We start from the raw sequence: 26771 nt of genomic DNA, 5'->3' as shown, positions 1-26771 counted from the left end.
GATGGGAAAGTTTTCTCCCTACCCAGAAGACAAATCACACCAAGTCATCATCAGTTCAGAGTTATACACTTCCACTAGTCGACCAGAAATTTCTAAAATTTGTCAAGTAAGCATCTCTTAAAGATATTTTCACAAAGTGTTTGATACAATTCACGATGACTGAATATTATTTAAACATTACGCTGCTGGTTTCCTTCATCTGGTAGCATCAATGTCGGAGTCCCCAGAATATTCTCGACGGGGTCGGGTCATCCCGACTTGTTCCAACTTGAAAATTAATTTTACTTTATTCGGAGCTCCCCTACACCAACAATGGAGTGCTAAAAACTTCGCTACTACTCCACAGGTGAGCTGTCAGCATGCTATAGCAGCGTGTGTCTTTGTCCTTCATTCCTATGTCGGTCTATGTAGTGCGTTGAGTTAGTCACAGTCTCGCCACATTTTCTTGTTCTTGATCAATTTTCAGTTGTTTTGTAAGGTAACTAAATGCTCAAAAGAGACATGTATTTTATTTCATGAAAAATTAATATTTGTTTTCAGTGTTCTGTACTACAGGTACATTGAATAGAATGAGCCCTTCGCATACTTGTTGATGGCAATGGTCACCTTGTCGAGTTGAATTCAGGGATTCGATTACAATTAAGACATATAATTATTCCTTGTGGTACCTGCTGCTATTATCTTCTTGGATTTGTAAGTGGGCCTGGTTTGGATAATGCTTACTGTTTCACAGTAAATTATGATGGCAAATTTAAATGTCATGCCCTGCTTAGTATGCATATAGTTACCTGACCAGAAGCATTTATTTAACTAATTAGTCTGTCTTTTATGATGGAAAAACAGTCAGTGTTCTTAAATTTGCACATAACAATTTCTATAAAAGCGGACTTGATTTAGTAGAGTAGATACTAGCTTCTTCCATGCTATTTTATTTTGTGTAATCAATCTTGCTGCAGGTATTATTTTCTTGGAGTTATAATCTTCTGCTTGTCCTGTGACTGTGTTTCCCATCTGTCGCTTAATTAGGGCCTATCTTGGCTCAGCCTTATCAAATATTGAGTAGATAAGCCTAATGATTATTTATCCTGTTTCATGGTATACCTAACAAGAGAAATTATGATTTACCAGTCTGTCTCCTGAATTCACCTGTGTGAGTTACAGTAAAATTGCCTGGCAGCTCTTGAAGGACATGAGTGGTAAGACTGAGCTCAGTCATCTGTCTGTGAAATGTGAGATATTTCTTATATCAAGCATTAGCAAAAATTCCTAACTCTGTTTGGATAGAGTGACTAAGACTTAGGAGCTGGGACTAGGACCTAGAGCAGAAGTCCTAGCCTTTTTTCAAGAAGTCCCTGCAGACCTTAAGTTGGCATCATCAGCCTGATGAAAAAAGATTCAGCATGATGCCTGACAACTAATGTTGAGTTTACTGTAGGTACTATTTGTACATCAACATGCTCTGGTTCCAATGGTGAATAAGCATTTTCAAACATTGGAGTCAAATTTCAACATTCAGGTAAAAGGGTCTGCAAAGCAGCATTGACAGTTAAATGATTTTTTTTTTTAAATAAAAGTGTTACTGTGGAAAGAAATGGCCACATATTCTGGCTTCCTCTGGTAGATTTTGGTGTAGTCATGCAAGTTGGGCAGTTACTGGTGAATGTAGTTTATCAAACAATGAGTTGGGGCTACTTGAAATTTTAATATGGTTGGCAAATAGTATGTCATGTGTATTTTATTTATAGCTGTTGTCCATTGACAGGTGTAATTGACCATCATGCTGTTATCCAACAATGTTAAGCCCTGAGACAGGCTGCACTCCATCTAGTTTCCATTCATCTTGTGTTGAAAAAGGCTATTTAATGTGACATAATCACTATTATTATGTTGCCAAGGCTTTTGGCATTATTTTGGCTTTCAATTGTCTTTAGCTGAGTGCTCAATTTACCTTTCAAGTATTGTATGCCTTTTTGATGTAACTTAAGGACGTCAATCATTGCAAAAAAAAAAATCCGACCCCATCGTCATTTGGGCTCGTTCCCGTCTCACTGTCGGATGGCATCTCGATGCGTTGCTTTGGGCTGCTCTGCTCAAGGTCATGGTGGTACGGTCCGGTGGCCGCTCGCCGGCCGGCCGGCGGGAATCTCCGGCTGCGCGCCCGGGTCGGGCAGCTGGGGCGTGCCGTCCGCGCTGCACCGACCGCCGCCGCCGGCAGCTCGGCCTTGGCGCGGCGGCCAGCTATTCTAGCAGGGGCCACCACCCGGATGGAGCTCGCAGGAAAATCTAACGCAGCGACGCGGTGGCGAGGTGACCGTGACAACGCCATGCAAGGCGTGGTTATTCTTGTCTTTTGGCTTGGAATTGAATGGTGCTTAGCGATTGATACCGAAGTGTAGAAGCTTCTTTGTTCACTTGCCTCTTTCTATATACCGATCCGCACGACAACTGATCGCCGGTTCGCACTATCTCTGATCACTACTTGCCGAAGTGGCCCGTCGGTGCCGACCACGAATGGGACTGACATGCTGTTCATCTCACTGTAGACCACTTTTGGGAACTCCTCCGCCCGTGGGGTGTGCCCCTCTCTGTGTCTGCTCGGTTTGTGCACGGCTGGCATCGCCCCGTGTTCCCTCCGCCTCCGCCCGTCACTTCATCGCCGCCCCCGAAATATGGAGGGACTGGCAGCTCAGGAGGCAGGTAGGAGGGGGTGTGCGTGTTTCGTTTGGCACTGCCCCCTGCACGGTGTCAGCTCGCGCCATCACCGGCCGGTGGCGGTTGGCGCCCCCTCTGAAGCCCCTGTCGATGGACCGTCACGGCGTCGCCCACCCGTCACGCTTCGACCTCCTGGCTGGAACGTGAGGTCCGACCTCGGTCTCGTCCCGAACGTCTCTCTCTTCCTCAGAGGGCATCCAAAGCTCGGTGGGTCTACGCCGTGGGAGTGTTTTTGTGGCTGCGTTTTAGGGCGTCCCTCTCTCGGGCCGGCCGGTCGTTGTTCCATCCCGGCCCGGCCCGACTCGGCCCGGCTCGGCTGAGGGCGAGGCGGTGGTAGTGACGGTCACGTGTAGGGTTCACGTGATCCGTGCGTGCCGCCGGCGGACCCGGCGCCGGCCGCCCGTGGGCTTCCGAAATCGGTCGCTCCGCGGCCGTCCTTGGTCCCCGACCGGACGGATTGTCCCGAGCTAGCTCCAAACGGACGGGTGCGAAGCCGAACGGGTGCCAGGGAGGGCACAGCCCGACCACCCCTGCGCGTCGGTCGGTCGGTGGATACGCACCGTTACCGTATCCGCCAGGTGCCGGCCTATGGAAGTATGTCGGCTTGGAAGTGGGGGTAATTAGATGCACCTGTTTTGCGGCATAGCGCCTGGCAGGCGTCGTGCTTTGTTTCGACGGCCGCCGGACGGATGTCGTACTGGCGTGCTTTCTCCTGTTGGTTCGCTGCTGACGGCTGCGAGTGGGCTATGAGCGGATTTTCTATTGCCGTTTCCGGCTGTTCCGCCGGTTCTCTGGGGTGTTACATCACCTGTTGTTACTTCGTCACGCGACGTGACGTTACGGAGGACGCGTAACGTCACTGGTGCGTCACTGGACGCGAGCAGCGACGTACCCCGGTGACGAAAGCGCGATCGACTTTTCATCATTGTGGAAGAAGCATGATGAGTATGACGACGCTGGGGATTTCGTAAGGATGATGCTAGTTATATCCGGGGAGTTACTGTGGCGTAGAACGCGTAGGACATAAGGAAGCGACAAGCTCGCTCGTGTTTCTGGAAGCGACTTATCGATGAGCAAGTCTGTGGCGTCGGCCCGTCACTCAGTGTAGGTCTCTGACGCATATTTGGCGAGCATTTGCATACCGTGAGCTGACAAGATCGGTTTCTTGGCACTTGGTACCAGTGGCGTACTCAGCTCAACTGTTGGTCCTGTCTTCTGCCCTGCGTCAGGTCAGGTCTTTGAAAAGTGACGCTACCAACGCCAGGTATCGTGATTGAATGTGCCTCCGGGCAGACGCGTTCATGCGCTGCCCAAAATCACACTACCGCTGTCAGTTTATACCAGCGTTTACTGGTTATCGGCGTGCAAACATCCCGGCCTTGTTACTAAGGCGGTACCGGGCGGAGTACTGCGGTGAAACGGGCGGAGCAGGAGTGCCTACCATTCGCCAACGTACTCTGCGTGGCACAAGCGAAAAATCGGCCGTGGCATTCCCATGTAGCCACTGTGCCATTGTCCTGGAGCCTCCAGCGTACGCTCGCCCTCAGCCGAGCCCGCGACCGTCGCCCGGCTCTTTGTCCGGCTGCGGCGCGGCCATCCTGTGCCGGCCGGGCTGGCGACTACCCTGTGCCGTGGGCCGATGTGTGACGTCACGGCGCCGCTCGGCGGAGGGGGCGGCGCCTGCCGCCGCTCGCCTGCGTAGTAGGGGACTGGGAGCCGCTCGGCCGCGGCCCGCATAAACAAAGGAAACTCGCCCGCTGTGCGGTTGTGTCGTGTCTCGCGTCCCATCGACTGGGATATGGCAGAGGAGTGAAGCCGCAAGGCATATGCATCTATAAATAGTGAGTATTGTGACGTGGCGGTTGTTGCCAAGCGTGTTGTTGTTGTTGGATTTTTTTGCTAAATTCAAACGCCCACCGTTGCCATGGGCAGTAGCGTCGTGACAATACCGGGCTATCGGTACTTTGGTCATTGTTGACTTTTTGCTTCACGGCTCACTGTTTTATGCACACGTTTTATGACTAAGATAGTCAATCAAACGATAGCCTTCAGTGGTTTTCTGTTCAAAATAGTTGGACGGGGCCTGTAGGTTTTCCTATGGCTGTAAAGCTCTTTCTTTGGCTATTGATGCCTCCAAACTCGGCTGCAGGGCTCCTCTCTGTTGGCCGATGGTCAGTTTTCCCAGGTGTGCCGTTTTCGCCCCCCCCCCCCCGCTGACCGGTTGGGGGCTGGGAGCGGCCCGTGACCAAGGTCGTCCTGTGACAAGGACTGCCCGTCCGTGCCACTCCTCGGTCACGATCGGGCTCCAGGGATGATCCTGGACACGGACTGAGCCGCTCACAACGGTCCGCCACCGGGCTGGCGTGTTTGAAATGGTGCGAGACGGCGAGGTTACAAACACGCCCCGTGGTGGACGGAAAACTGTCAAAAAGCAGTCGCGAGGCGCCGCAGAGCCCTACGGAAATGTAGGGCCTGCCCCTGTGTTGCTCATGAAATTCAGCTCAGGAACGAAATCAGGAACGCAAAAGAAGTCATCAACGCAGCAAAAAAAGAGTCTTGGGAAAGCTTTTCGAACAAATTCAACCGTTTCACACCCATTACTAAAGTCTGGGAACATCTTAGATGTTTCCGCATCAATAAACCAAAGATATATAAAATTCCGTCACTGATTATACAAAACACACTCACAACAGACCCACAAGCAGTTGCCACACAATTTGCAGCCCATTATGCAAACATATCCTCAAACAACAACTACTCAGGCACTCTACACAACAACCTCAGCACCACCCTATCAACACTCACGTTCCAATCCGACAACACAGAACATTACAATCACCTATTCACCCTATATGAACTACAACATGCAATCGTAAAGTGTGGGAATACTTCGGTAGGCCCGGACAAACTGCCCTACATGTTCTTCAGAAAACTAACCCCCTTTGGCCTTGAACACTTTCTCAAGGTCATCAACCAGCTATGGGTTGAAGGCCACTTTCCGGACTCCTGGAGAGAAAGTATAATCATCCCCATTCTCAAAAAAGACAAACATAGCACCGATCCAGCTAGTTACAGACCAATTTCATTGTCGAGCTGTGCCTCTAAAATCGTCGAGAGAATGGTCAACAATCGAATCAGAGTGTACCTAGAATCACAACACAAGCTCTCACAACACCAAAACGGATTTCGACCAGCACGCTCCACAGCTGACAACTTGATACACATTATCGACACGATACAACAGGGGTTTTTCCATAATAAAGTTACAGCTGCACTCTTCCTCGATCTGAAAGCAGCCTTCGACAAAGTACATCACAAAGCTATACTTATAAAAACACATAACATGGGAATACGCGGCCGAATGGCCAATTTCATAAGTAATTTTCTTAATAACCGCACTTTCAAGGTCAGAGTAGGCAACACCTACTCAACCCTACATAACCTCGATCACGGCGTCCCTCAGGGAAGTCCTCTCTCCCCGACGCTCTTCCTTATATATATAAATGACATCTTTGACAATATACACAATGTAACACATAACGTACACTATTCCATGTACGCGGACGATTTGGCGGTCTGGACGTCGCACCACAATGTGAATGCGGCATACCAAAAACTTCAAACGGTACTAAACCACGTAAACAAATGGTGTGACAAGTGGGGAATGCAAATTGCTCCCCACAAGTCAGCCTCACTAACCTTTTCCAAACAACGCAGACACCCCACACCTCCACGCCCGCTCCGTTTGGGCCGGGTTGAGATTCCGCAAACAAATACCTTTAAATATCTAGGCATCACACTGGACAGGGGACTCACTTTCACACAACACATAGCAGACATCACAGGAAGGTGCACCCGGCGCCTCAACATCATGAAATGTATCTCTGGTACACACTGGGGCGCCGACAGAAAAACACTGACACTTCTATATACATCTCTGATTCGATCCATCTTGGATTATAATGCCTTTTTACTAACAAATATATCCACTACTCTCAGTAACAAGGTCGAGAGTATCCAGAATTCCGCTCTTCGCATTATTTCTGGCGCACTCCGCACTTCGCCTTCATCGAATCTCCGTGTTGATTCAAACATTCCTCCTCTGGAAAGAAGAAGAGAATACCAGCTTATAAGGTATTACACGAAAGTAATGGCAAGAAAAGATACAATACCATACGCTATACTCAGTAACCTACCAGAAAATAACATAATAACACATAGAGAATACAAGTACCAAACAATAAGAAGACACCTTAAAAACATACTTAGGGACTATAAAATAGAAACTCCAAAGGTTCTTGATAACCCTCCACTGAGCCCGTACTGGACTAGGCACCCCATCCAAACCCTCATCCTCTTCGATGACAACAAAAAAGACATGAACACTGATGAAATGAAACAACTTTTCCTCGAATTCCAAAACGACCATAAAGACCATACTTTTATATACACAGACGGCTCTCGGGCGGACAACAAGACCGGAGCCGCCTTCTATATAAAAGGATTCGCACAATCCACCCGCCTCTCCGATAACCACTCCATCTTTTCGGCCGAACTCTACGCGATCAGTGCAGCGCTTCGACACGTAATCAACAAACCTGATAGACAACTAATGATTTGTACTGATTCCAAGGCAGCAGTGCAATCAATCGCAGCGGCCCATAATGATTCGCACCCAATCACGCGAGACATTAAAAGACAAATTAATCAAATCACCGACCAAAACAGAGAAGTTAAGATAATCTGGATACCCGGTCACGCGAATATTGTGGGGAATGAGCGCGCGGACAAAGCGGCCAAAGCCAGCCTCCGTGATCCCCCCAATAACTCCCTCCCATGCCCGGTATCAGATTATCTTAATGTCATTTACACGTCCTACAAAAAGTATGTCCAGTTTGAATGGGACGTAAATCCACATTACTACTTTCACCCAATCAAACCAATTATCGGACACTGGTCGACTGCTTATCAAAATACCCGGCTTAAAGAAGTAATTATAGCCAGACTTAGAATCGGACATACTAAATTGACACATGAATATATCCTTGATCAAGGCCCCCCTCCAATCTGCCAACGTTGTAACATAAGATACACAATTGAACACTTCTTGATCCACTGTCCCCAATATCAAGCAGAGAGGCAACCTATAATCCAATATATCACCCACAACCAACTTGCACTTTCAATTCCTACTCTCCTCGGCGATTCTCACCCGGATCTACTCGACTTGCTTTTCACTTTCCTGAAGAATTCCAGGCTAGACCGATCCATATAGCACAGTCTCGCGCTCAGTTCCGTGGTCGGCCAGCCGTCGATAGCGGTTCTGGGCGCGGGACTCAATCTTTTTGATTTCCTGGATACTGGCCATGTCAATTAAGGAGCCCCGAGCTTACGGGCACCAGCCGCCGCCGCGGGGACCATTGGCACGCGGCGGCGGGCTCCTCTGCCCCCCATCTGCTTGGAGAAAGAGGTGTCGGCACTATGCCGTCCGCAACGACCCGTTTAATGAATTGTTACGTCACTGGAGTCCGCACTGAAACGTCAGTTCTCTAATCATACCAATCAGCACTTGGTGGGGGTTTTGTAGGAGCCCCGAGCTTACGGGCACCAGCCGCCGCCGCGGGGACCACTGGCACGCGGCGGTGGGCTCCTCCCCCAACTCCTTGGACACATGATTTTCTCTTGGTTTTTCTTGGTTTCTCTTGGTTTCTCTCGTGATTTCATCGTAATTGTTTTTGTTTCCATTTTTCTTGTTGCGCCGTGATTTCGTCTATGTTTGCGAGCGCGCGCGTTTGCGTCCCTCCGGCGGCGGCGGCGGCAATCGGCACCTGCCCATCCCTCTCGCGGTTCTCGACAGGGATCCCTCTTAAAGGTTGAGGCCCACTCGAGACACATAGCCCCACAAACACACTTACACATTAGCGATATAACGTAACGTAATATCAAAGCAAAGGGATTTTTCCTGTGCAATTTGGCAAAAGCGCACAGGTTTTGCCCTCTAAGATAGGCACCAGGTTTTTCTAGTTAGGACTTTCCTGGTGGAACTCGCAACACAACAACAGCACACATTACAACACTACCACATTTCAGCATCAAGATTCAGCAGCAAGAAATGTAAGTACTCAAAATCCCTCTCGGCACTGCCACTCTGGCACCCTTTCTGGCTTTCCCTTGCACTTGCTCCCACCGGACGTCACATGAGCCGGTCTAACGTAAACTTTGCTCTTGATACTGCCTTGGGCCGGAATAACATAGCCGGCATTAAAGTAAAGTAAAACGGAAGATCTGGCTAATTGCCAGCTAGTAACTTCCCCCTACCCCGACCAGGGCCTCGGCCTGTCGGGAGCAAAATTCAAAAAAAAAAAAAAAAAGAGACGGCGATCCCTTTGTCTCCATCGGCCGGGGGAGGGGTAGCGGTCCGGAGAGGGGAGGGGTCCACTCGTAATCTCTAATCAATATCTTCATTACGTAATGCCGAATATTGGTCTGGGTACATCGCTGCTTCTTTGCCCTCCGCTGCTGTAGCGTCGTTCCTTGGTACGCCGCCGTTCGTTTTTTTTTTTGTCGCTGTTGCTAACGGTCAGCGCCCGGGCCCTGGGCCATCGCCCGCCGCCAGCGCTGTTTGAACCGACGCCCGTCGCCGGCGGGGCTGCGGTGGTCGAGTTGTGGTTGGCAGACACCCATGAGTCCCCTCCCCTCCTCCGGATGACACCAAAGGGGCCAATGTCAGTCGGGTGACCCGATGTCCGCTAGTCGGCCCGATTCTGCAGCGTGATATAGGCCAAGAGGTGACAGCAGCCTCCGGCGGCCGCCTAAATGCGTCACATCGTCTCACCAGTGTAGGCGTTAGCCGAGTGCTATTGACACGGCCGCTGGGACCGGTTTTCTTTGTATCGTTGTCGTTGCAGCTGTGCGGGGCTGAACGGGGCACCACTGCGCTGTGCCGCCCAGCGGGGGTTGAGTTGGGGTCAGCCGCCGCGCCTGCTTGCGTCACCCCACACGCCAACGGCCACCGACTTGCCGTCGGGCGGCGGCGCAGCGTCCCTCGATCAACCCTCCGAGGTGACCTCTGGACTCAGAGAGGTGACCTCTGGGCTCGGAGAGGTCACCCTGGCGTCTGCCACCCCGCTGAGACCTCGGCTAACCGGGGCCGGGTTATAGGGTAGTACCGGTGTGGGATAGCGGCGATGGTCCACCAGCAATATGGGGTGATAGGTCATGCGATTGGTACGCCCTAAAGCCCGAGTTATGGTCCACATGATGGGCCGTCGGCTTCCAAAAGCCTAAATTATTATGCTGATGATAGCCCATAGGAAATAACGTCAGATGGGCCTCAGTGCTTATCGCTACTGAGTCCGTATTGACGTCAGCGGGCGGGCGGGGCTTTCCACCGGCTCTCCTTCAGCGAGCGGCTCTGTAGGTACGGGGAATGTCGGCCACCATCGCGCGGTTGCGCAGTTGGACGCGTTGTTGACACCAGTATCCGACGGCCCTAGGTTATCGCGCACCTAATGGTTCCTGGCTGACCAATCTCTGTCATGGATCAATAACATCAACAGGCCTCCGAACATTCTGGCGTCCACTGCTGCGCACTTTTTAGCAGCGACGTATAGCCACTGGTGGAACTAGAGAGAACTGCGACTTGGAATAGCTACCTATAAACACTAAAATGGAGCCAGGGCATTGGCTCAGCCTGCACTTACATTTCGACGAGGGCTGTTTCTGTTGTCTGCAAATGTACCTACCGTGTATGTTCGTGTCTGTGTGTCTCACGACTTTGTCTCTGTGTCTCCGCAGGTCCCATTGTCTCAGCTTTGGTCGGGATGGCGAGCGGGGGAACAGAATCCACGTGGGGACGCCTGGAGGAGGCACTGATCCTGGAGTCCAAATACCAGCCGTCACTGCAGCTGCCGATTACAACCGAGGTGAGAACAAAGCCCCCGCCCTCATTCTGTACGGTGCTGCGGGTCCTGGGGTACTGAAACCAGGACGAGGTGATTGTAATTTGACGCAGAGATGCGCCCATTCGGTTACCGGTTTAGAATGCAGGCGTGTGCTTCTCGGGGGTATAGTTGCTGCACGACGCCCAAATTTGGAGGGTGAGGGTTGTGTTGGGGTCCCTATATGGTTCTGTTTAGGACGCGTGCGTTGCTACTTGTGAGTGAGCGCTGCATTTGGTGGCTGTCCTGGGGGAGGGATGTCCGCCGAATTTTACCGTGTGCGAAGTAGTAATTTCTTATTGCATCCTTCACTGCATCTGTTCCAAATTAGTGCGAAGTATGTCGCCCTTAGTCATTAGCACTGCGCTTTCCCTTATTTTCACCGGTACCTATAATTGATTCCTACCGTGCCACTGCCCTGACTGCGGAGTGGTCCTTGGATCCGAGCCCGTGCCGCCTCACCGACTACGGGCCGGAGTCCCGGCGTCACCTGCCGCCTCATAACGCCTCAGGCCCGGCCAGCTGCCCCCGCCGCCGCCGGTGAAAGGCCCGAGAGCTGGCGACGGCAGCGCGGCGCTTCCTCTCCCGATTTCTCTGCCGGTGCTCGGACACGTGCTGCAGAGCCTGCGGTCCCACGGCGGTCACCCGTCCGTGCCGCCGCCTCTGCCGGCGAGAGCGGGTTTTTGTTTCTGTTGACGACACGGCACGGGTGGAGATTGCGTGCCCGACAGGGTGCAGATGCGGCAGATGAGATGGGGCGAGGTGTGAAAGGTTTACAATTATGGGACGGTGACCCGCCGCGGTGGGTTGACTCGATTCTAACTCCATTGTCAGCTTGGAAGTCAATTGGGCGTTAGTTTGGATTAGTTTTTGTACAGATGGCAGTGTTTTGGCGAAGTTCCCGGAAACTGGATGTAATTGGCCCGCTGTTTGGCACAACAAAGGTGCGATTACGGTAAAACATTTCTAAATGCGGCATTTCCCGGAAAAGCCGGTTCAATGTCAAGATCTATCCTACAGAGGCTGCGTCTGCCAAGGACGGGGTCCGCGCGTAGGCTTACCCCCGGAACACCCATCTATCGGTCCCCTCCGGGCTGACCCCGTCCTCGCTCCAGAACCGTGTCCGCGGCGGCTCGTATCCTTCCGTGTACCGGTGACCGGCCCGTGTCCTCGCCTTGGACCAGGGGTGGGGGGCCGGAGACCTTCGCGCCGGTGACGGCCGGCGGTCGGGCTGACCCCCGATCACACAGCGGCGGTGGCAAAAGGTCACGGACGGGGCCGCTGCGACGCAGGCGGGATTCGTGAGAGCTGTCGGGGTCAGCGGCGGTGGTCGATCGGCTCACGGGGAAACCGGGGCGTGGTAGGATACAGGGCGGTGTTTCCCTATGAACCGCATGCTATCGTCACGGAGCCGAGGACAGGAATAGCGAGACTCAGGTGACTCAGAGGGGAGAGGTACCCGCACCGGACGTGCCTATCGCCCTGTTGCCAGGACGCAGAGACGTGTCCATGCGTGAATGTGCCTCCGGCTCCAGTTTCCGCGTAACGGCCTGCCGCGACTTGTTACTGGGGCGCCGCGCGAGCGGTCGCCCTCCCCCGTTACATCGTGACTTGTTCGTTCCCGTGTGTGCCTGTCCCTGCCTGCTCGTGTCCGCCCTGCGCCAGTCGCCGTGTGCTCAAACACCGTGACCCATTCGTGTCGCCCGTGACCCTGTCTTGCCCCGTTCCGTGCTGCGCGCCGGTCGGTTTCGTCAGCATTGCGCGGACTGACGACATGCACGACGAAAGTGTCCGCCGGACGGTCCTGCGGCCGACCGTGCCGGATGGCAGCCGTCCTCGCCGCCGGATGGCAGCCGTCCTCGCCAGGACCAGAGCGGTGAAAGCTGACAGCTCGACGGGCTGCGTGCCGTTCCGCGCGGATATGCGCGCAGCGCCGGATGGCTGGCGGACCTGGCGACGGTGAATGATGTCACAGAGGCGCCCTGTTTCGAGCCGTGACCGTTGTAAGAATGCTGTCAGCGACAGAGATGGCATTCACGAACCGGGATGACCAGAAAGGCGTCCTTTGTTGGTGGTGTCGTGCCAACCTAATTTCCTATAGTTGTAGTGAGCCGTAGTGCTCGTAAGTGGAACGTGGAAAGTTCTGTCGTTTGTGGGACGGACCGGGACGTGGGTACGTAGAAGATGAGGGTGGTTTCGAAATGGTTGGAGGTAAATGCACGGCCATGGGAGTTTGCGGCGATATCTTCAGATGGCGCTGAATTAGCAGCGAATCAGGCAACCTGGCTGGATGGCATTGCGTCCTTGAATGGTGGTAATTCATCCTGCTGGATTAGTTCGATGTTGATATGCAATTGCAAACCCAAGGCTTATTCTCTAATCCTGGATGGGCTGTCAGCAGGTTGACGTTTAGCCGCTAGAATTTGAGTTGGGCAACTCGAGGGCGTCATGAAGGAACCATGGATAAAAACTTTGACCTTCGTACCGTGACATCGCAATTTTCGGCCAAACAAAGCGTGTAACGGGGCGCCGCTCTAAAGACAAGGCATGAAAGCCAACCACCTTTCAACCACCCTCCCCAGCTGTTGGAAAGCTGATGTAAAACCGCCTCCCGGCCACTGATTGCTTCCCACAACTGCAATAAAGCCAACCGCCGTCATTGTTTGCACGAGGTCGGGGCGGCGCGCGCTGAGGTCGGGCCACCTTCCCAGGAGCGGCAGCGATTGTCGGGTGGCACGTCCGACCTGCGGGCGGCGGTGGCGGCGGCAACCCCTGACCCCAGGGCGGTCACTGGCCTGCCGGCCGGCCGTGCAGGATGGGGCCCGGTCACGCCACTCGGCCCGCGCCATGGGCAGCCCGTCCGTCACCCGCCCGGCCCACGGCCCGGCCCACGGTCCGGTGGCCATTGTTTAGGGAGGAGGACCGGACCGCCCGCTGATGCTGCAGCGCTGGCTGCTGAGTGACTGTCCGATCTGCAGCGCCGCCGCCGGCCGGAGAAGCGCCGCGCCGCTCCTGGCCCGCCGCCCACCGCCGCCCGATTAGAAAGTGGCCAGCCCCAGCTCATCGTGCGGCGTAGATGGCTGGATGGTCGAGGCGTAGTACCGTGCCTTGACCCACTAACTGGGCGGACGTGCCCCGCGGCGCTAGCGGTGACCCATCTGCCGCAAAGCGCCGCCCACGGCTCAGCACGACGCTGACGGTCATAAAAACCACCCCGTGCGTGCCGATTGTGCACGGTATTGCGCCGATCGCGCGTGGCGCTCAAAGCTGAGTTCAAAGTTCGCCCTGCGGCCGGTTGCTGAGCGGCCGACCGTTTTGGATCGATGCTGGTGCGACTGGTGAGCTCTCCTCTCTGCCTGGGGACGGCCTCCGGGCAACAGGGGCGACTCTAGGCCGGGTGGTAGGGGAGTCCCGTCCTGGAGCGCTCCTCACTCCCCGACTGTAGGGCACCCTAGTTTTAGCTTTGTTATGATAAGTAGAATCGATGTGCTGAAATGTGTATGCTTTAATCAATGCCGGCACAGATGTGCTTTTGTTCTGTGTATAGTGAATCGTCCTGGCGTGACAGGCGCCTGGAGCCGCCCCTGCGCTCTGCGTTCGTACCGGGAGGCCCTCCATGGGTGCACGGCTGCGGTCCCAGCTCGCGCAGCACGGGCCGAGGCCGCCTGCTGGTGCCATTACCCGAACCCGGACCCCTCCCCTGCACTCCACCCCCGGGCAGAGGCGGCAACGGGTAGAGGTTCGAGGTTCGCCTAGCCTCGAGGCAGGCTGCCGGGCTGGCCGGGCGCGTCCTTGAACGGTGCCAAGTTCATGGTCTGGCCGCTAAAACTGGCAATGCTTCGTCACAGCGGTGACGTCGGCGGTCAGCGCAGCTGCGCGTGATGCGTGCCGCCCCCGCCCCCGCCCCCGCCCGGTGCGATCAGCGCAGTCATCCTATCGCAGCTGCGTTCGAACCGAACGCTCGCGACCGTGCGGACCGGACCTGGCCACAGCTTTATCAGGCCTGCTGTGTGTGACGACTCGGGGCCTTGGGTGCTGGCGCACCGCCTTTGTCGGGTGGCCTCCCGAATCGGGCGGCCGGCCGGCTGCTTGCGTAACGGTCCCTGGTCGGGTGGAGGGGCCGCGCGGGTCGCCCGCCGACCCCGCGCAGCAGATTCGGTCCACCAAGCTGGAGAGCGTCCTGCTGCACCTTGTCTGCATTCATAGCAGCCGGGGCTGGAATAATGCCTCGCCGGCGGCGACCGGCCTAATACCGGCCCGTCGTAACGCTCGTCCGCTCAGTGTATAATGGCCGCTCATGATGACCAAATACGACCGGAGGCCGTGCCCGGGGCGCCGTCCACTTTAGACGCTGTGAAGCGACATGGGAGAAACGCGGCGGCTGTCCTGGGTTTCACGGGGAAAGGGGTGGCAGGTAATGAGATGGTTACGCGGGTGAGACTGGACCCAGGCTGCGGGCTCAGGGCTGGTTAGGGGGCAATATAGCGGTGCAGCGGAACAGCGGCTCACCACGGCGGTGTAGCGGCAGCGGGTCGACCCCCGGCGCCTGTCACCGAGCGCAGAGGTGAGCCGCTGCCGGATATCGACCGGCGCGGCGGTGGCAGGGCGTTCACCCGCCGCCGGCCAGTCAGCTGGGCTGTTGTTGTTGTTCTTCCCTCCGCTTCTAATGAAGTGTAGCCTGTCGGCTCTGGGCGCCTCTGGCGGCCGCCGCCAGGGCCGCCACCACGGCGGTCTCCCGGACCTCCTCCGGTTCCGGGTGGATGGTGTAGCACGTCCTTGATCTCGTCCCCATCAGGGCGGGGCAGCGGAGGAGGACATGGTCCGGCCTGTCCGGCTCCTCCCGGCACAGGGGGCACCAGGACTCTCTGCAGTCATCTCTGTTGCACCCCTGGCATCCGCCTGGGATCGGAGACGGGGAGCGACCGATTCTGTGCAGGTAGGACCGGGCACCAGACCAGTGTCCGGCCCTCAGCTGGTGGACATCCACCGCGCTGGAACGCTCCAAGCCGGTAACTCGGGGCGGTAGGCGGTCGCCCATCACGGACCGGAACCACCCGGCTGGCCAGTTCTTGATAGTAGCCTCTCTGGCGGCTCTGGCTACTGCTCGGCAGATGGTCCTGGAGTCGACGGGGATGTCCTCCTGTGGTAGCTCCGCCGCTTCCTTTGCTATGGCGTCTGCCCGCTCGTTGCCTTCGATCCCGCAGTGGGAAGGCACCCACTGAGCGTGAATCGGGCGGTGACCCTCCCGGGACAGCCGCGAGAAGCCCCGCCAGATCCTGACGCCTAGCGGTGACGTCTGCGCGGTAGGCCCCGCCCGGAGGGTAGCCAGGGAGGCCATACTGTCCGTGCAGATCACGATGGGGATGTCACGGTCTCGTGGATTGTCGAGCAGGTGCTCAAGCCCGGACGCCAGGGCGAGCATCTCTGCTCGGTAGCTGGAGCAGTGTCGTCCGGCCGGTGTCTTCAGGTCTTCCTCCTCTCCGTCCGACCAGATGACTACTGCTCCAGAGCCTCCGTCCTTGACGCCACCCTCCACGGAGCCGTCTGTCCACAACCAGGTTGCTCTCTGTGGTAGAGCGGCAAGATGACGGGTGGCAGCCCGTATCTTCTCTCCTTCTGTCGCACCGGTTCGTAGTGGCCCCACGTCCAGGCAGAAGGTGACGTTTCCTCCGCGCTCCCACGGCGGGATGCGAGGAGGCAGCACCGGCTCGATCGGTGCGGTGACCTCCACCTCAGCCAGCATCTGGCGGCCCAGCGTTCGCCACCCCCGCACAGAAGACAGCCGCGAGGGCGCCGAGGCCTCAGCTGTCCTGCGCAGGGGGTCGGTCGGCGGTAACGCCAGGGCACGACCCAATAGCCGAGCGGCGAGGACTTTCTTCCGCTCCTCCATGGGGGCCAGCCTCGCCTCCGCCATCACCGCGTGTGTCGGCGTGGAGCGGGGGCATCCGGTGACGATCCGCGCGGCCGCCCTCATCTCGCGCTCAATGAGCTCGGCGTGAGATGGCGCGGTTGCGGGCAGCCATGCAGCGGCAGCGTGCTCCAGAGCCCCCCGAACATATCCGTTGGCGACTGTTCTTAGAGCCTGTTCGTCCAGCCCCCAGCTGCGGCCGGCTAGGCGTCTCAGGTGGGCGACGCGGGGGCGGACTCGTCTTCTCAGACGGCGGCAGTGTGCTCCGAACTGGAGTCGGCGGTCGAACTCGATGCCGAGGAGCACCAGTGAGTCGCCCGCCCGCACCGTCTTCCCTGACACCTTGATGGTGCACCCGACGGCGTCCTTGGCGTTCTGCGACAGTACTAGCAGCTGGGTTTTCTCTCCGGCCACCAACATCTTGTTTCGGTGTGCCCAGGCGGCTAGAGCATCAGCCGCTGTCTGGGCGCGTTGTATCGCCGTCTCCAGAGTGTTGCCGGAGCTGAGCACAGCAGTATCGTCAGCGTATATGTACGGTGAGATGCCAGGTGCGCGGAGGGCCTCGGCTAGTCCTGCCGCCCATAACAAAAACAACTGGGGGGACAGGACGCTTCCCTGAGGGAGGCCCGCGCGGAAGATCCGCTCCTTGGAGAGCGCACCCTGTACCTCAACCCGCACTCGACGGTCTCGTAGCCAGCTCCACACCCAGCGAACCAGGCACAGAGGGAGGCCCAGCTCGAGGAGGCGCAGCTTCAGAAGTTTGTGGTCTACCACGTCGTACGCTCGGCTGAAGTCGTACGCGGTGAGGAGGTACTTCTGGGCTGTGCTGCCGTCCGGTCGCTCAGCACGCCTGTCATACTTGGGCCGCTGCCATCCGTCTTGGACGTTCTGGACGAGCCGGCCAATGCTATCTTCTGCAGACCGCTTGGCTCTGAAGCCCACCTGTTCGTCAGGGACAAGGCCGCGACTCTCCGCCACGAACGCAAGCCGAGCTAGTATCAGTCGCTCGGCGAGCTTGGAGACGCTGCTTGTGAGCGCGATCGGGCGGTAACTCGTCAGCAGACGCTTGTCCTTGGAGGCCTTGGGGATCGGAATCACGGTGGCCGCGCGCCACTCCCGGGGGACCTCCCCGACTCTCCACGAGAGGTTAATCACGCGGAGGAGGGCTCTGCGCGCCACCGGACCGAGATGCTTGATCATCTCGTTGGTGATCCCGTCTGGTCCTGGTGACTTCTTCAGTTGGAGAAGTTGGATTTCTCTGGTCAGCTCCTCCTCGGAGAATGGCTAGCAGCACCCGGTGTGGTCGCCGTCACAGTCGGCGCAGCGACGCGGTTTGAGATCCGACAGTCGTCGTCGCGCAGCTCGGTCGATCTTCGGCGCCCTCACCTGGCGGGAGACATGGGCGTACTGGGCGGCGAACGCATTGGCCTTCTCCTCGGCTGTTACGAGTAACCGGTCTCCGATCCGCATCGCCTCGCCCTCTCGGTGGTCGTCGTCCACGGCACCCTCCCACTTCTTCAGGAGCCGGGAGACTCGGCCCACGCTGGTAGGTCGGTTCAGCTCGGTGGTAACGAAGTCCCGGAATTGCTCCCTGGTAACTCGCTTCTCCACCTGGTTGGCCCGGCGCTTAGCCTCAATCCAGCGGGTTCTCGATTGGGGGTCTCCCGACTTCACGTTGTCTCTGGCTGCCCGGCGTTCCTGAATCGCCAGCTGGAGATCCGGGTGGAGTGCCCACGGTTTGGCGTCTCTCCTAGCTCCCCGGGGGATGAATTCCTTCGCGGCGTCCTGGACTGCTGCGGTGAATCGGGTGGCCAGAAGTTGAACCGTGGCCTGTGGGGGGGCCGGAACGGAGAGGGCTGCCTCGCACGACTTCCCGAACTCGACCCAGTCGGCTTTGTGGTGGGCCCACCGCGTTTTCCTCTTCCTTCGCGGGGGATCCGCCCCACGGAGTTCGACCACCATAGGGAGGTGGTCACTCCCGAGGTCGGAGCCCCGCGTCCAGTGGGTCCTGGCAGCTAGTTCGAAACCGCAGGCGGCGAGGTCGGGGGCCGTCTGACTCCCGGTCCGGTAACTGATGAAGGTCGGGGCGCCGCTATTGAGGGGCCTCCACCCGATGTCCTCCATCCAGTCGGCCAGGCGTTCCCCAACGGAATCAGCCTCGTCGCAGCTGTCGTCCCAGGAAGGGTGGTGTCCGTTTACATCGCCGACCAGGAGCACTCGGGGGCCATCAGGGAGGCAGTGCGAGCCCAGTCAGCTGGGCTCGCCTCACTGCACGGGGCTGACGCCGCCGGCAGGGAATGACGCCGAACCGAGTCTGGAGGGGGCGGGGTAGGGAAGGGGACCTTGGCGAGCTGTGGTGTATTGGGTTCGTTGGTTGACCTTGTGCTGATTTTTTGCATGGAATAGCAGACAGTGTTTTTAGGCGTCGCGGCAGTTTTTCTGTGGGACGGTCCGATAACCATCGTTCGATGGCCAGACTGGCTGGCGCGCCCATTTGGAGTCGCAGGATGGTACGCTCGGCGCAGCCGGGGCGGGGCGGCCCACCGGCTGTGCTCTGAGGTCACCTCTGTCCTGTCTGCGTCCTTCGGCGGTCGGTTTACGCCACTGTCTGGTGAGGAAGGTGCGACCAGCTGCCCGCCGCTCCGCCGGCCGGCCGAACCGTGTCAAGGGTAGAGTCGGTCGTTCAGCGCCGGCGAATGGGTCGACCCGCCCCGACTCTCGACCGGCGCGCGGCGCCGCGCTGACCGCCCCGCCGCGCCGAGGTCACACAGAAATAGCCTCCGGCGCGGGCCCACGCACACGCACTCATCTGGGTCACACGCACAGCTGGGCGGGGGCAGGACGGGCGGCGATTCCGAGCCAGGTCACCCATTTACCGCCGCCCCGTCGCGACCCTGAAACTTCTGCTTGGGCTGTGCGGAGGGCCTTGTAAACCGCCCACGGCCCGCCAAATCCGCCTTCCTCCCGCTGAGGCCAGCTCCGCTGATGACGTCACCGTGCACAACTGGTGACGTCACCGCTGTCACGGCATCTCGTCGTTGACAGCCTGAAATGGCGACGGCCGTGGCGCGGGTCTGCCTGCGGCCGCTGCGGCTTTGGATGACGTCAGATCTCTGTTCCTCTCCGGTATGACGCAGTAGGCGCGGCGGCCCCGCCCCCTGGCAGGGCAGGTCGACTACGCGTCGGAGCGGGGCTGAGGGGAGGTGTCGTCTCTCCTACTACGCGTCGGGAAAGCGACGCGGGACCAGAAGCTTCTAGGTCTGCGTATTGGCAGGGAGACCGACCCCGGGTCGACTGTCATTAGCGGCGGATGCGTGGTTCCGGCGGATGACGCTGAGGGCCGCGGAGGAGCAGGGGACGGATCGGGGAGGTGGCGGCCAGGTGCCGCCCGTTCCGCTGGCCGCCCGCAGATGGACCGGGGGTGAGCTGAGGAGCCGCCGAGGGACGGCAGACGCCGGCGGTCTGTTCCGGTCCGCGGAGACGACCTCCGGCCGACACAGGGCGTGGCCACGGGCGTCACTGAGCGGCAAACCTCAGACCGGGCCACTTAGTGGCTCCGACACCGTCAAACATGGCATCCGGTGCGCCCACGGAGCGGCCCACGGAGCGGCAAATACAGCTGTCGGCGGGGGCGAACGGCCGGCGGCACAGTCACCTCGGACCCGACACAGGCCGTATATGGTAAACGACGCCTGCAACAGGTGGCCCGTACGAACCGGGCCGTGCCTGTGGCTGCAGGAGGGGTGCAAATTGCAGTGTGCATGACAAGTGAAATACCTAATGTAGAAAGAGGACGCGGCGTACCGGACGTAATACTTTTGCGGTATTCAATGGACAGGAATGTGCGTCGACTGATTTCGGCTGTTGTGTCCGTGGCTGTGTTTTTCACCCCCCGTCCAGCTCAGTGAATGTCGCCTATGGTCGCGTCAGGTCGAGCAGACATTCTTCGCTTGTTCAGGGACACTAGAGACGCACCCCGCCGGCTGATTTCCCTGAGATTACCGCCGACTTCCCTCACAACTGACCTCCCGGATTCTGGAACGGGCACAAAGTGATTTGGGTTGTTTTCGAGGTCGGTGTCGGCCCGACTTCCGACGGGGTTCTCAGTGGGGTTCTCAGCTGGTATGTCTCGACATCGCTCGCCTTCACCAGCACCCGGGAGGGTGGGCCAAATTTGGCGGCCGCCCGCCCGGGGTCGGCCCGCCGGCGAGGGTGAGGAAGGGCGCGCAACTGGCGACCGTTGGGCGCGCGCAATGTTTTGAATCGGACGCCCGGGGCGGGGCGGCGAGGACGCCGGGCCGCGGGCCAGGCGGCAGGTGGTGGTAGGTCGGTGATCACGCACAGTAGACGGACGGGCAGATGGCTGTTACCGGGTGGGGTCGGCCGCCGCCTCGGGGCTCCAGCTGTCCCGTCAGCTGACTGCTCAGCTGTCGGCGCGTCCCCCTGCGGTTTCTGCCCCCTCTGTTGTCTAGGGGACGGGGAGGGTGGCGTCTGGCCGTCAGCTGCCGTGCGCGCGACCCCGTCCGGTCCGGTCCGGATGGGCTGCCTTGGAAGGCCGGACGCAGCTTGCCCCCGGCGCGCAGCCGGCGCTCCTTGTTTGGCTCATGGCCCCGGCGGCCCCGACGCGGCCAGGGACACCCTTCATGTCCGGCTGAATCGGCCCTGGAGCGGCGGCCGGCCCCCTCCCTTCCCCTCCCCTCGTCGGACTCCCACAACCGGTTCCCGTCAAGGTCGGGGCGGCTCTGCGCTAGTGCGCTCGCTTTCTGCCGCGCGCCGCCTGCTAAAGCGGCTCGATGTGCAGATATAATCGGAACGAGATCGACCGGTCATGGTGCGGCGCCGGCAGCGGTCCGCAGCAGCCGCTTGGCCGGGAATGGTGCCGGGGCAAGGGCCGAGGTCGGCCGGGTCACTTTGTTTTGATCCACAAGCTCTGTTGCCGGAATGGATTGTGTGCAAAATGATGTGGCGATTTTCATTTCCTCTACCGCAGAGTCTGATTTGTAGGTGAGGGTCGTAGCTTGCCGTTCAGTGGTCGAGTAAGGACGATCACAACATTGGACTGGACACAACATTCCAGGAGCGTGATAGCACACCTGGCTGGGCGGGGCGGCGGCAGGAGCCAGCGGCCGCTGTAAATATTTTGGTCCTTGGCCGGCCGGTGCCAGCAGCGGTGACGCGGAAAGGTGATCCGAGCGCCGCTGCCGGCCGCCAGGCTGGCCCGGAACTCACCACCGTTATTCGGCGCCCGGCCCGCGAACCGCCGACCGACCCCGGTGCACAGTTACACGGCGCGTGACAAGAAACCAACGGCCGCCGGCGCACCAGGAAAGGCTGCGGCCCATGGGTTAATGAACGGCCGCCGCCGGGTTACGGTTCGTCGACTCATAAACGAGTTACAGAACAATGACATGAGCTTCCACTGCACGGGTTTGACTATAGGTTTCAGCTGTCCGATGACAGCCACGTTTCACGGTCGGCAGCTGACATTTCGCCGTCGGTTCTTTGCCGTGTGAACTTTTCCGGCGGTGCGGATGTACTCTATCAGCGGTGGGCCCCCACGGTGACCGATAGGCAGGCCGGTGACCGTTAGCTGACGCCCAGGTGCGGGTAGTGTGTACCTTCGTCCTTGGCCTGTCTTTGATGTGTTTCTTCGTTGTGGGAAATGTGTAATTGGTAGAGAACCTAGATTTATCGTTGAACACGTGCGACCCTAAGCTATGACCCTTCTGCGTCCGTGATTGGTTGTGACCTGTGACCTGACCTGTTCCGTTTCTCCGTTTCAGAATGGCAGTGAAGTGACGATGGGCATGCGCGATGGCTCAGCCCAGGTGCTCCGGTGTCTGAAGGTATGGTACGAGCTACCTCCGGACGTCCTCTTCATCGCCCTCAACATCATGGACCGCTTCCTGAGCCGGATGCGCGCGCGACCCAAACACCTCAGCTGCATCGCCATCAGCTCGTTCCACCTGGCGGTGGAGTACGCGGCGCGCGAGCAGCCGCAGCTGGCGGCCGCCGCGCGCAGCCCCGCCGACCTGGTCAACATCAGCCAGGCCAAGTGCTCGGCCGGCGACGTGGTGCGCATGAGCCGCATCATCGCCGACAAGCTGGGCTGTGACCGCGGCGCGGCCACCCGGCCCGTCACCGCCGCCGACCTGGTGCGCATGCTGACCGCCCTGCTGCGCCGCACCGCCGACCGGCTGCCGGCGCCGCTGGCCGAGGCCGTGCGCGCTGTGGACGCCGAGGCGCTGGTGCGCCGGCTCGAGAGCCTGGTGTGCACGGGCGCGGCGTCGGCGGCGCGCAGCTGTGAGCTGGCGCTGGCGCTGCTCGCCGGCCGGCTGCACGAGCTCTGCGACGGCCAGGAGACGGCCGTGCTGGTGCAAGACCTGCAGCACTTCTGCCGGGTACGTACCGGGGACGGGCGGAGCTTAACTCACTTTTTACTCTGTCTATGGTAATTGAACGTTCCAGGAAGCCGTTGGACCGGACCACTGTCATCAGCCGGGGTCAGGTCGCTGGCTGCGGTCGCGTGACGCCACACTGCGCACTAACCACCTCCGTCCGGGACGCGGCCCCGATTCTTTTGTTTGTTGCCACACGCGATGTCACCATGGACGGACAGGCGTGCTTCACGTGCACTGTCTCGGACCTAATCGAACCGCTCGTGCGCGAAGAGGCAGTGTTTTGCGCGGTTTTACGCAGCACGATGAGTGCATTCTGAATAGCTGGGTACTTTTTGCATTTGTTTGTCACGCAGCTTCCTGCGCCAGTTTTTCGCTTAGTTCTGCATTGTGGTGGTCGCGACTTGAAGTCTGCACGTATTCATCATTTAAGACCGGTCTAACAATGTTACGGCAGTAACGGTAACTGGTAGCGGGCTGTTTGAACCAGCACTTCCTGTTAAGCCACCAGACTCCGCTTCAATCACCATTTTATCCAATCGTATCCTGTAATCCCCATCACTGACCATCTGTGTCATGCTCTTCCACAGATCCAGGACGCGTCGTTCATCAAGACGCGCGAGCTGGTGTCTCAGCTGGTGGCCAACTACAACTCTGCCGGCTGCACCCCGCAGCGCGCGCGCCAGAGGCTCATGTGGCGACTGTCCAACAGGACGCTCAAACAACTGCGGCCCACCACCCGGCTGCGCTCTGTTCTCCCCACCATCGAAGAAAGGTGAGAAGGCGCGGGACTGACGGGCGAGGAGGTGTCAGACGCTAGGGTATGAGAGGGTTAACTATTGGGTGCAGCGACAGGGGCGTTCTGGACTTTGTTCATCCGTTACTGCTCGTACCAAGAGTGGCTGTTGTGGTCGACGAGATATCGATAGTCTGCTTTTGATCTTTGGATCAATTTCAATTGTCGTCAACGGCCGAGTGCCGAGCGATTGTGTATCGTTTTCTGTACAGGGATAATAGTTGTCAGCTGCAAACTGATTGCATCAGCAGTGCACGCGGAAAGTACCGCGATTGTTTTTGTGTCGCTAGCTGACGATAGCGGTAGAACTCATCCTTTGTCCTGGGTCATTGAGCCGAGCTGAACCCTCAAGGTCGCCTACCTGCGAACCCTGACGCCCCGATCCCGTGATGGCAGCGTATCGTTCCGCGGGAGACGCCTGCTTTTTGTGGTCCGGCGAGGTCGGTGGTTCGGGTGGTGACGCTCCGCCGCGGGCCGACCGTTTCCCCGTTCGAGGATCAAGGGTGCGCCGCATCACTCGTTCTTCCCAACCTTGTGGTCGGATACCATCAGCCTTGGCCTTGGCAGCAGCCTTTACCTTCGACACTATCCGGCCCGGCCTTGGTGCGCTGTTTTGTTTTCCCTTCGGCTCCGCGTCCTCTCGACCTCTGTGCCCGCATGCCATCACTGCGTGACTCGTCGGACGCAGCTGGGCCACCCAGCTGTGGCCCGTGGGACGCGAGTTTTTTGTGCCGTTGGGTTTCTGGGACACGTCTTTCGCCCGGAGGGGCCACTTGTGAGTCGCGCGGTGGGTGTTGACTCGCGTCACGTGAAATGAGTTACGTGCCCGCGACATGGGCCGGGCTTCTCGCGGTCTCGGCTGAGAGTGGCAGTGGTCTCGATACGGTGGTTTTTGTTCTCCCTCAGTGTACTGACGGCAGCGCTCCCCCTCTGTGTGTTTCAGCTGGGACTCTGCGGGCCCGACGGTGACCTCGCGCGGCTCTCGGCGCCACCGCTGGACGGCCTGTGGCACCGACTGTAACCAGGCGTGCGTGCGGCCGGCGGCCAGCGCGGCGCCGGCTCCCGCCGCCGTCTTTACAGCGCTGCCAGAGGACTGAGCCGGCGGCGGCCACCGGCGGCCGCGCGGCCCACCGCCCGCCGCACCCACCCGCCGGCCGCGCGGCGCGACCCAACACCAGGAGACGCGCCCCGCGCCGGCTAACAGTTTCGTCGTGTTTTGCTTTTCACATGTTTCCAATGTCATTGACGCAGTGTCCATTCGGAAAACGTTAAAAAAACGTACAAAAAGTACTTGGAAAGCAAATTGTCATAAAAAGTTAAAAAGTACAAAAAGTCAAAAAATGTGATAGTGTGTAGCATGAATGTGCGTACATGATGTGTGGATGTTTGGCTTCCAACTTGCGCCCTATATTCAACTTTGTTTGCACACAAAGTCGTATTCATACTGGTAGCAATTGGCGGCTAAGTTCAGAAACAACTTACTTCCGCAGTGATTTTATGAGTGATGCTTCTTGCCTGTCCTGTCGCTAGTAACCCGTTTGTTTCCGTTCTGATTAGTGCAATGGCCGCGCGGCGTCGCCCGGCGACGGTGCGCGGGCCGCCCGTCCCCCAGAGAAGCTATGTTCGTCCCGTGTGTGTGGAGCGCGTGTCTGCAGGCCCGCCCGAGTGGGGCGCCGCGCGTCCGGCCGCCAGCGCACCTCTAGTCAGCGCGGCGGCGGCCGGGCGCGCACCCAAGTCAGCGGCGTCTCTGCGCGCCCTCCGCAGGGAGGGGTCCGCGCGCGCGCCGCCGTCACCGCCGGCCGGATGACGCCGCCCTGAAGCCCGACCCTTACCGGGCGGCCGACGGTGCGCCGGCGGTGGCGGCGGCGGGCGCGCGGCCGCGGCGCCGGCGGCGGAGCGGAGCGCGCGGCCGGCCCGGAGGACGCCCCTCTGACGGCGTCGTACCCGCCGTACCGAGGGGCCGAGGGTGCGGCCGGCCGCGCGCGACGAACCGCCGCCAGGGCCGCCGTGCACGGCGCCGCCGCAATAGGTGATCAGTGATGAGACAATAATGATGATTGCGTGACAGGGCGCCGCTATGCGGCCCCGGCGCCGGCCCGCGGGCATTACAAAGGCCAGTGTCCCCCGGCCGGCACCGTGCCCGCCGCGGCCCGCAGACCGACCCATCCCGCCCCGCCCCCAGCTCCCCCTCCCCTCCCCTCCCCAGCTCACCCACTGAAGTTCGCTGCCGCTTTGACGCAGAGACAGTTGGCGTTTCGGCTATCTTGTGACATATTGCGAAATCGAGAAATACATGTATTATTTTTTCTCACACTGTTTTGTCTGACGCGAGAACGCTGCCGAGGGCATGCGGCGATTATTTGGACATCGGACAAATCACTTCACACTGCGCGGGTCCTCGCCGAGGACCGTTCGTCACTCCGCGATCACCGAATCCTTCGATACAGATATATGACATTATAAACTATTCATCATTGCATTGTTGGGATGGGCGCGCGGCGGCGGCCGCGGCCCCTATCGCCTGTGAGGCGGTGCGTGCGGGGCTCTGCTCAGACCTCGCCCTGGTTATCGTACGAGTTGTACTGGACCCAGTCTCGGGCGATGGGAGCGGACAGCATCTCCTCGGGGATGCCGAACGCCTCGACCAGCTGCAGCATCTGCGGTCCGAGCTCGGTGCACAGCTTGGCCGCCGTCAGGTTCACCTTGGCTCCCAGCTGGGGAACAAAGGGGGAGAGGGATGTCAGTAGTGGGACATACGGTCTGATATGCTTACATGGTAAGCCTTTCATGTCCCTCGCCGGGCTGTCGGGAGAACTGCAAACAGCTGCGGGTTTAGGTGACAGATGGGATGCATGAACAACAGCACAGACAGAACACAACAGCGCGGGCCTGGCTGCACTGGGTGTCTGACATTTCACCTGAAGTGTCCGATCGTGTGCATTGGATCTCTATGTATGTAATAGGCCTTGTAGCTCAGCAAGCGACACATGATCCGCAGGGGGGGGGGGATTCATGTA

The 26771-nt window shown here is 58.5% G+C and overlaps 2 protein-coding genes across 3 annotated transcripts in view; one reads left to right on the top strand and one right to left on the bottom strand.

The window, feature by feature from the left end:
• The first annotated feature begins 35 nt into the window (after window positions 1-35).
• Window positions 36-26062, top strand: LOC122382986 (cyclin G-like). Of its 2 annotated transcripts, none has more exons than XM_043369013.1 (5): window positions 36-346; window positions 10510-10637; window positions 22344-22961; window positions 23549-23733; window positions 24698-26062. In XM_043369013.1, exons 2-5 carry the CDS (start codon window positions 10536-10538, stop codon window positions 24849-24851), a joined length of 1059 nt encoding a protein of 352 aa, XP_043224948.1. In that variant the 5' UTR covers window positions 36-346; window positions 10510-10535; the 3' UTR covers window positions 24852-26062. The 2 variants fall into 2 exon arrangements, with proteins under 2 accessions (XP_043224948.1, XP_043224947.1); XM_043369012.1 differs by lacking the exon at window positions 36-346 and adding an exon at window positions 4400-4553.
• LOC122382984 (putative acyl-coenzyme A oxidase 3.2, peroxisomal) overlaps window positions 26034-26771 on the bottom strand; it is a 31860-nt gene continuing 31122 nt past the window's right edge. Inside the window, exon 12 of the mRNA XM_043369011.1 lies at window positions 26034-26468. Coding sequence (XP_043224946.1) covers window positions 26304-26468 — 165 coding nt within the window. The 3' untranslated portion in view covers window positions 26034-26303. The remainder of the gene's footprint in view (window positions 26469-26771) is intronic.

Source organism: Amphibalanus amphitrite, unplaced genomic scaffold (assembly GCF_019059575.1).
Source record: "Amphibalanus amphitrite isolate SeventyFive unplaced genomic scaffold, NRLGWU_Aamphi_draft 000152F_arrow, whole genome shotgun sequence".
Taxonomy (NCBI): domain Eukaryota; kingdom Metazoa; phylum Arthropoda; class Thecostraca; order Balanomorpha; family Balanidae; genus Amphibalanus; species Amphibalanus amphitrite.
Note: the sequence above shows the minus strand (reverse complement) of the source record. Positions and strands in the feature narration are given on the sequence as shown.

Coding starts and splice junctions, on each gene's coding strand:
- LOC122382986 (XM_043369013.1), top strand. CDS start 10,536: ATGGCGAGCGGGGGAACAGAATCCACGTGGGGACGCCTGGAGGAGGCA. Junction 22,962..23,548: donor ACCTGCAGCACTTCTGCCGG/GTACGTACCGGG, acceptor GCTCTTCCACAG/ATCCAGGACGCGTCGTTCAT. Junction 23,734..24,697: donor CTCCCCACCATCGAAGAAAG/GTGAGAAGGCGC, acceptor TGTGTGTTTCAG/CTGGGACTCTGCGGGCCCGA.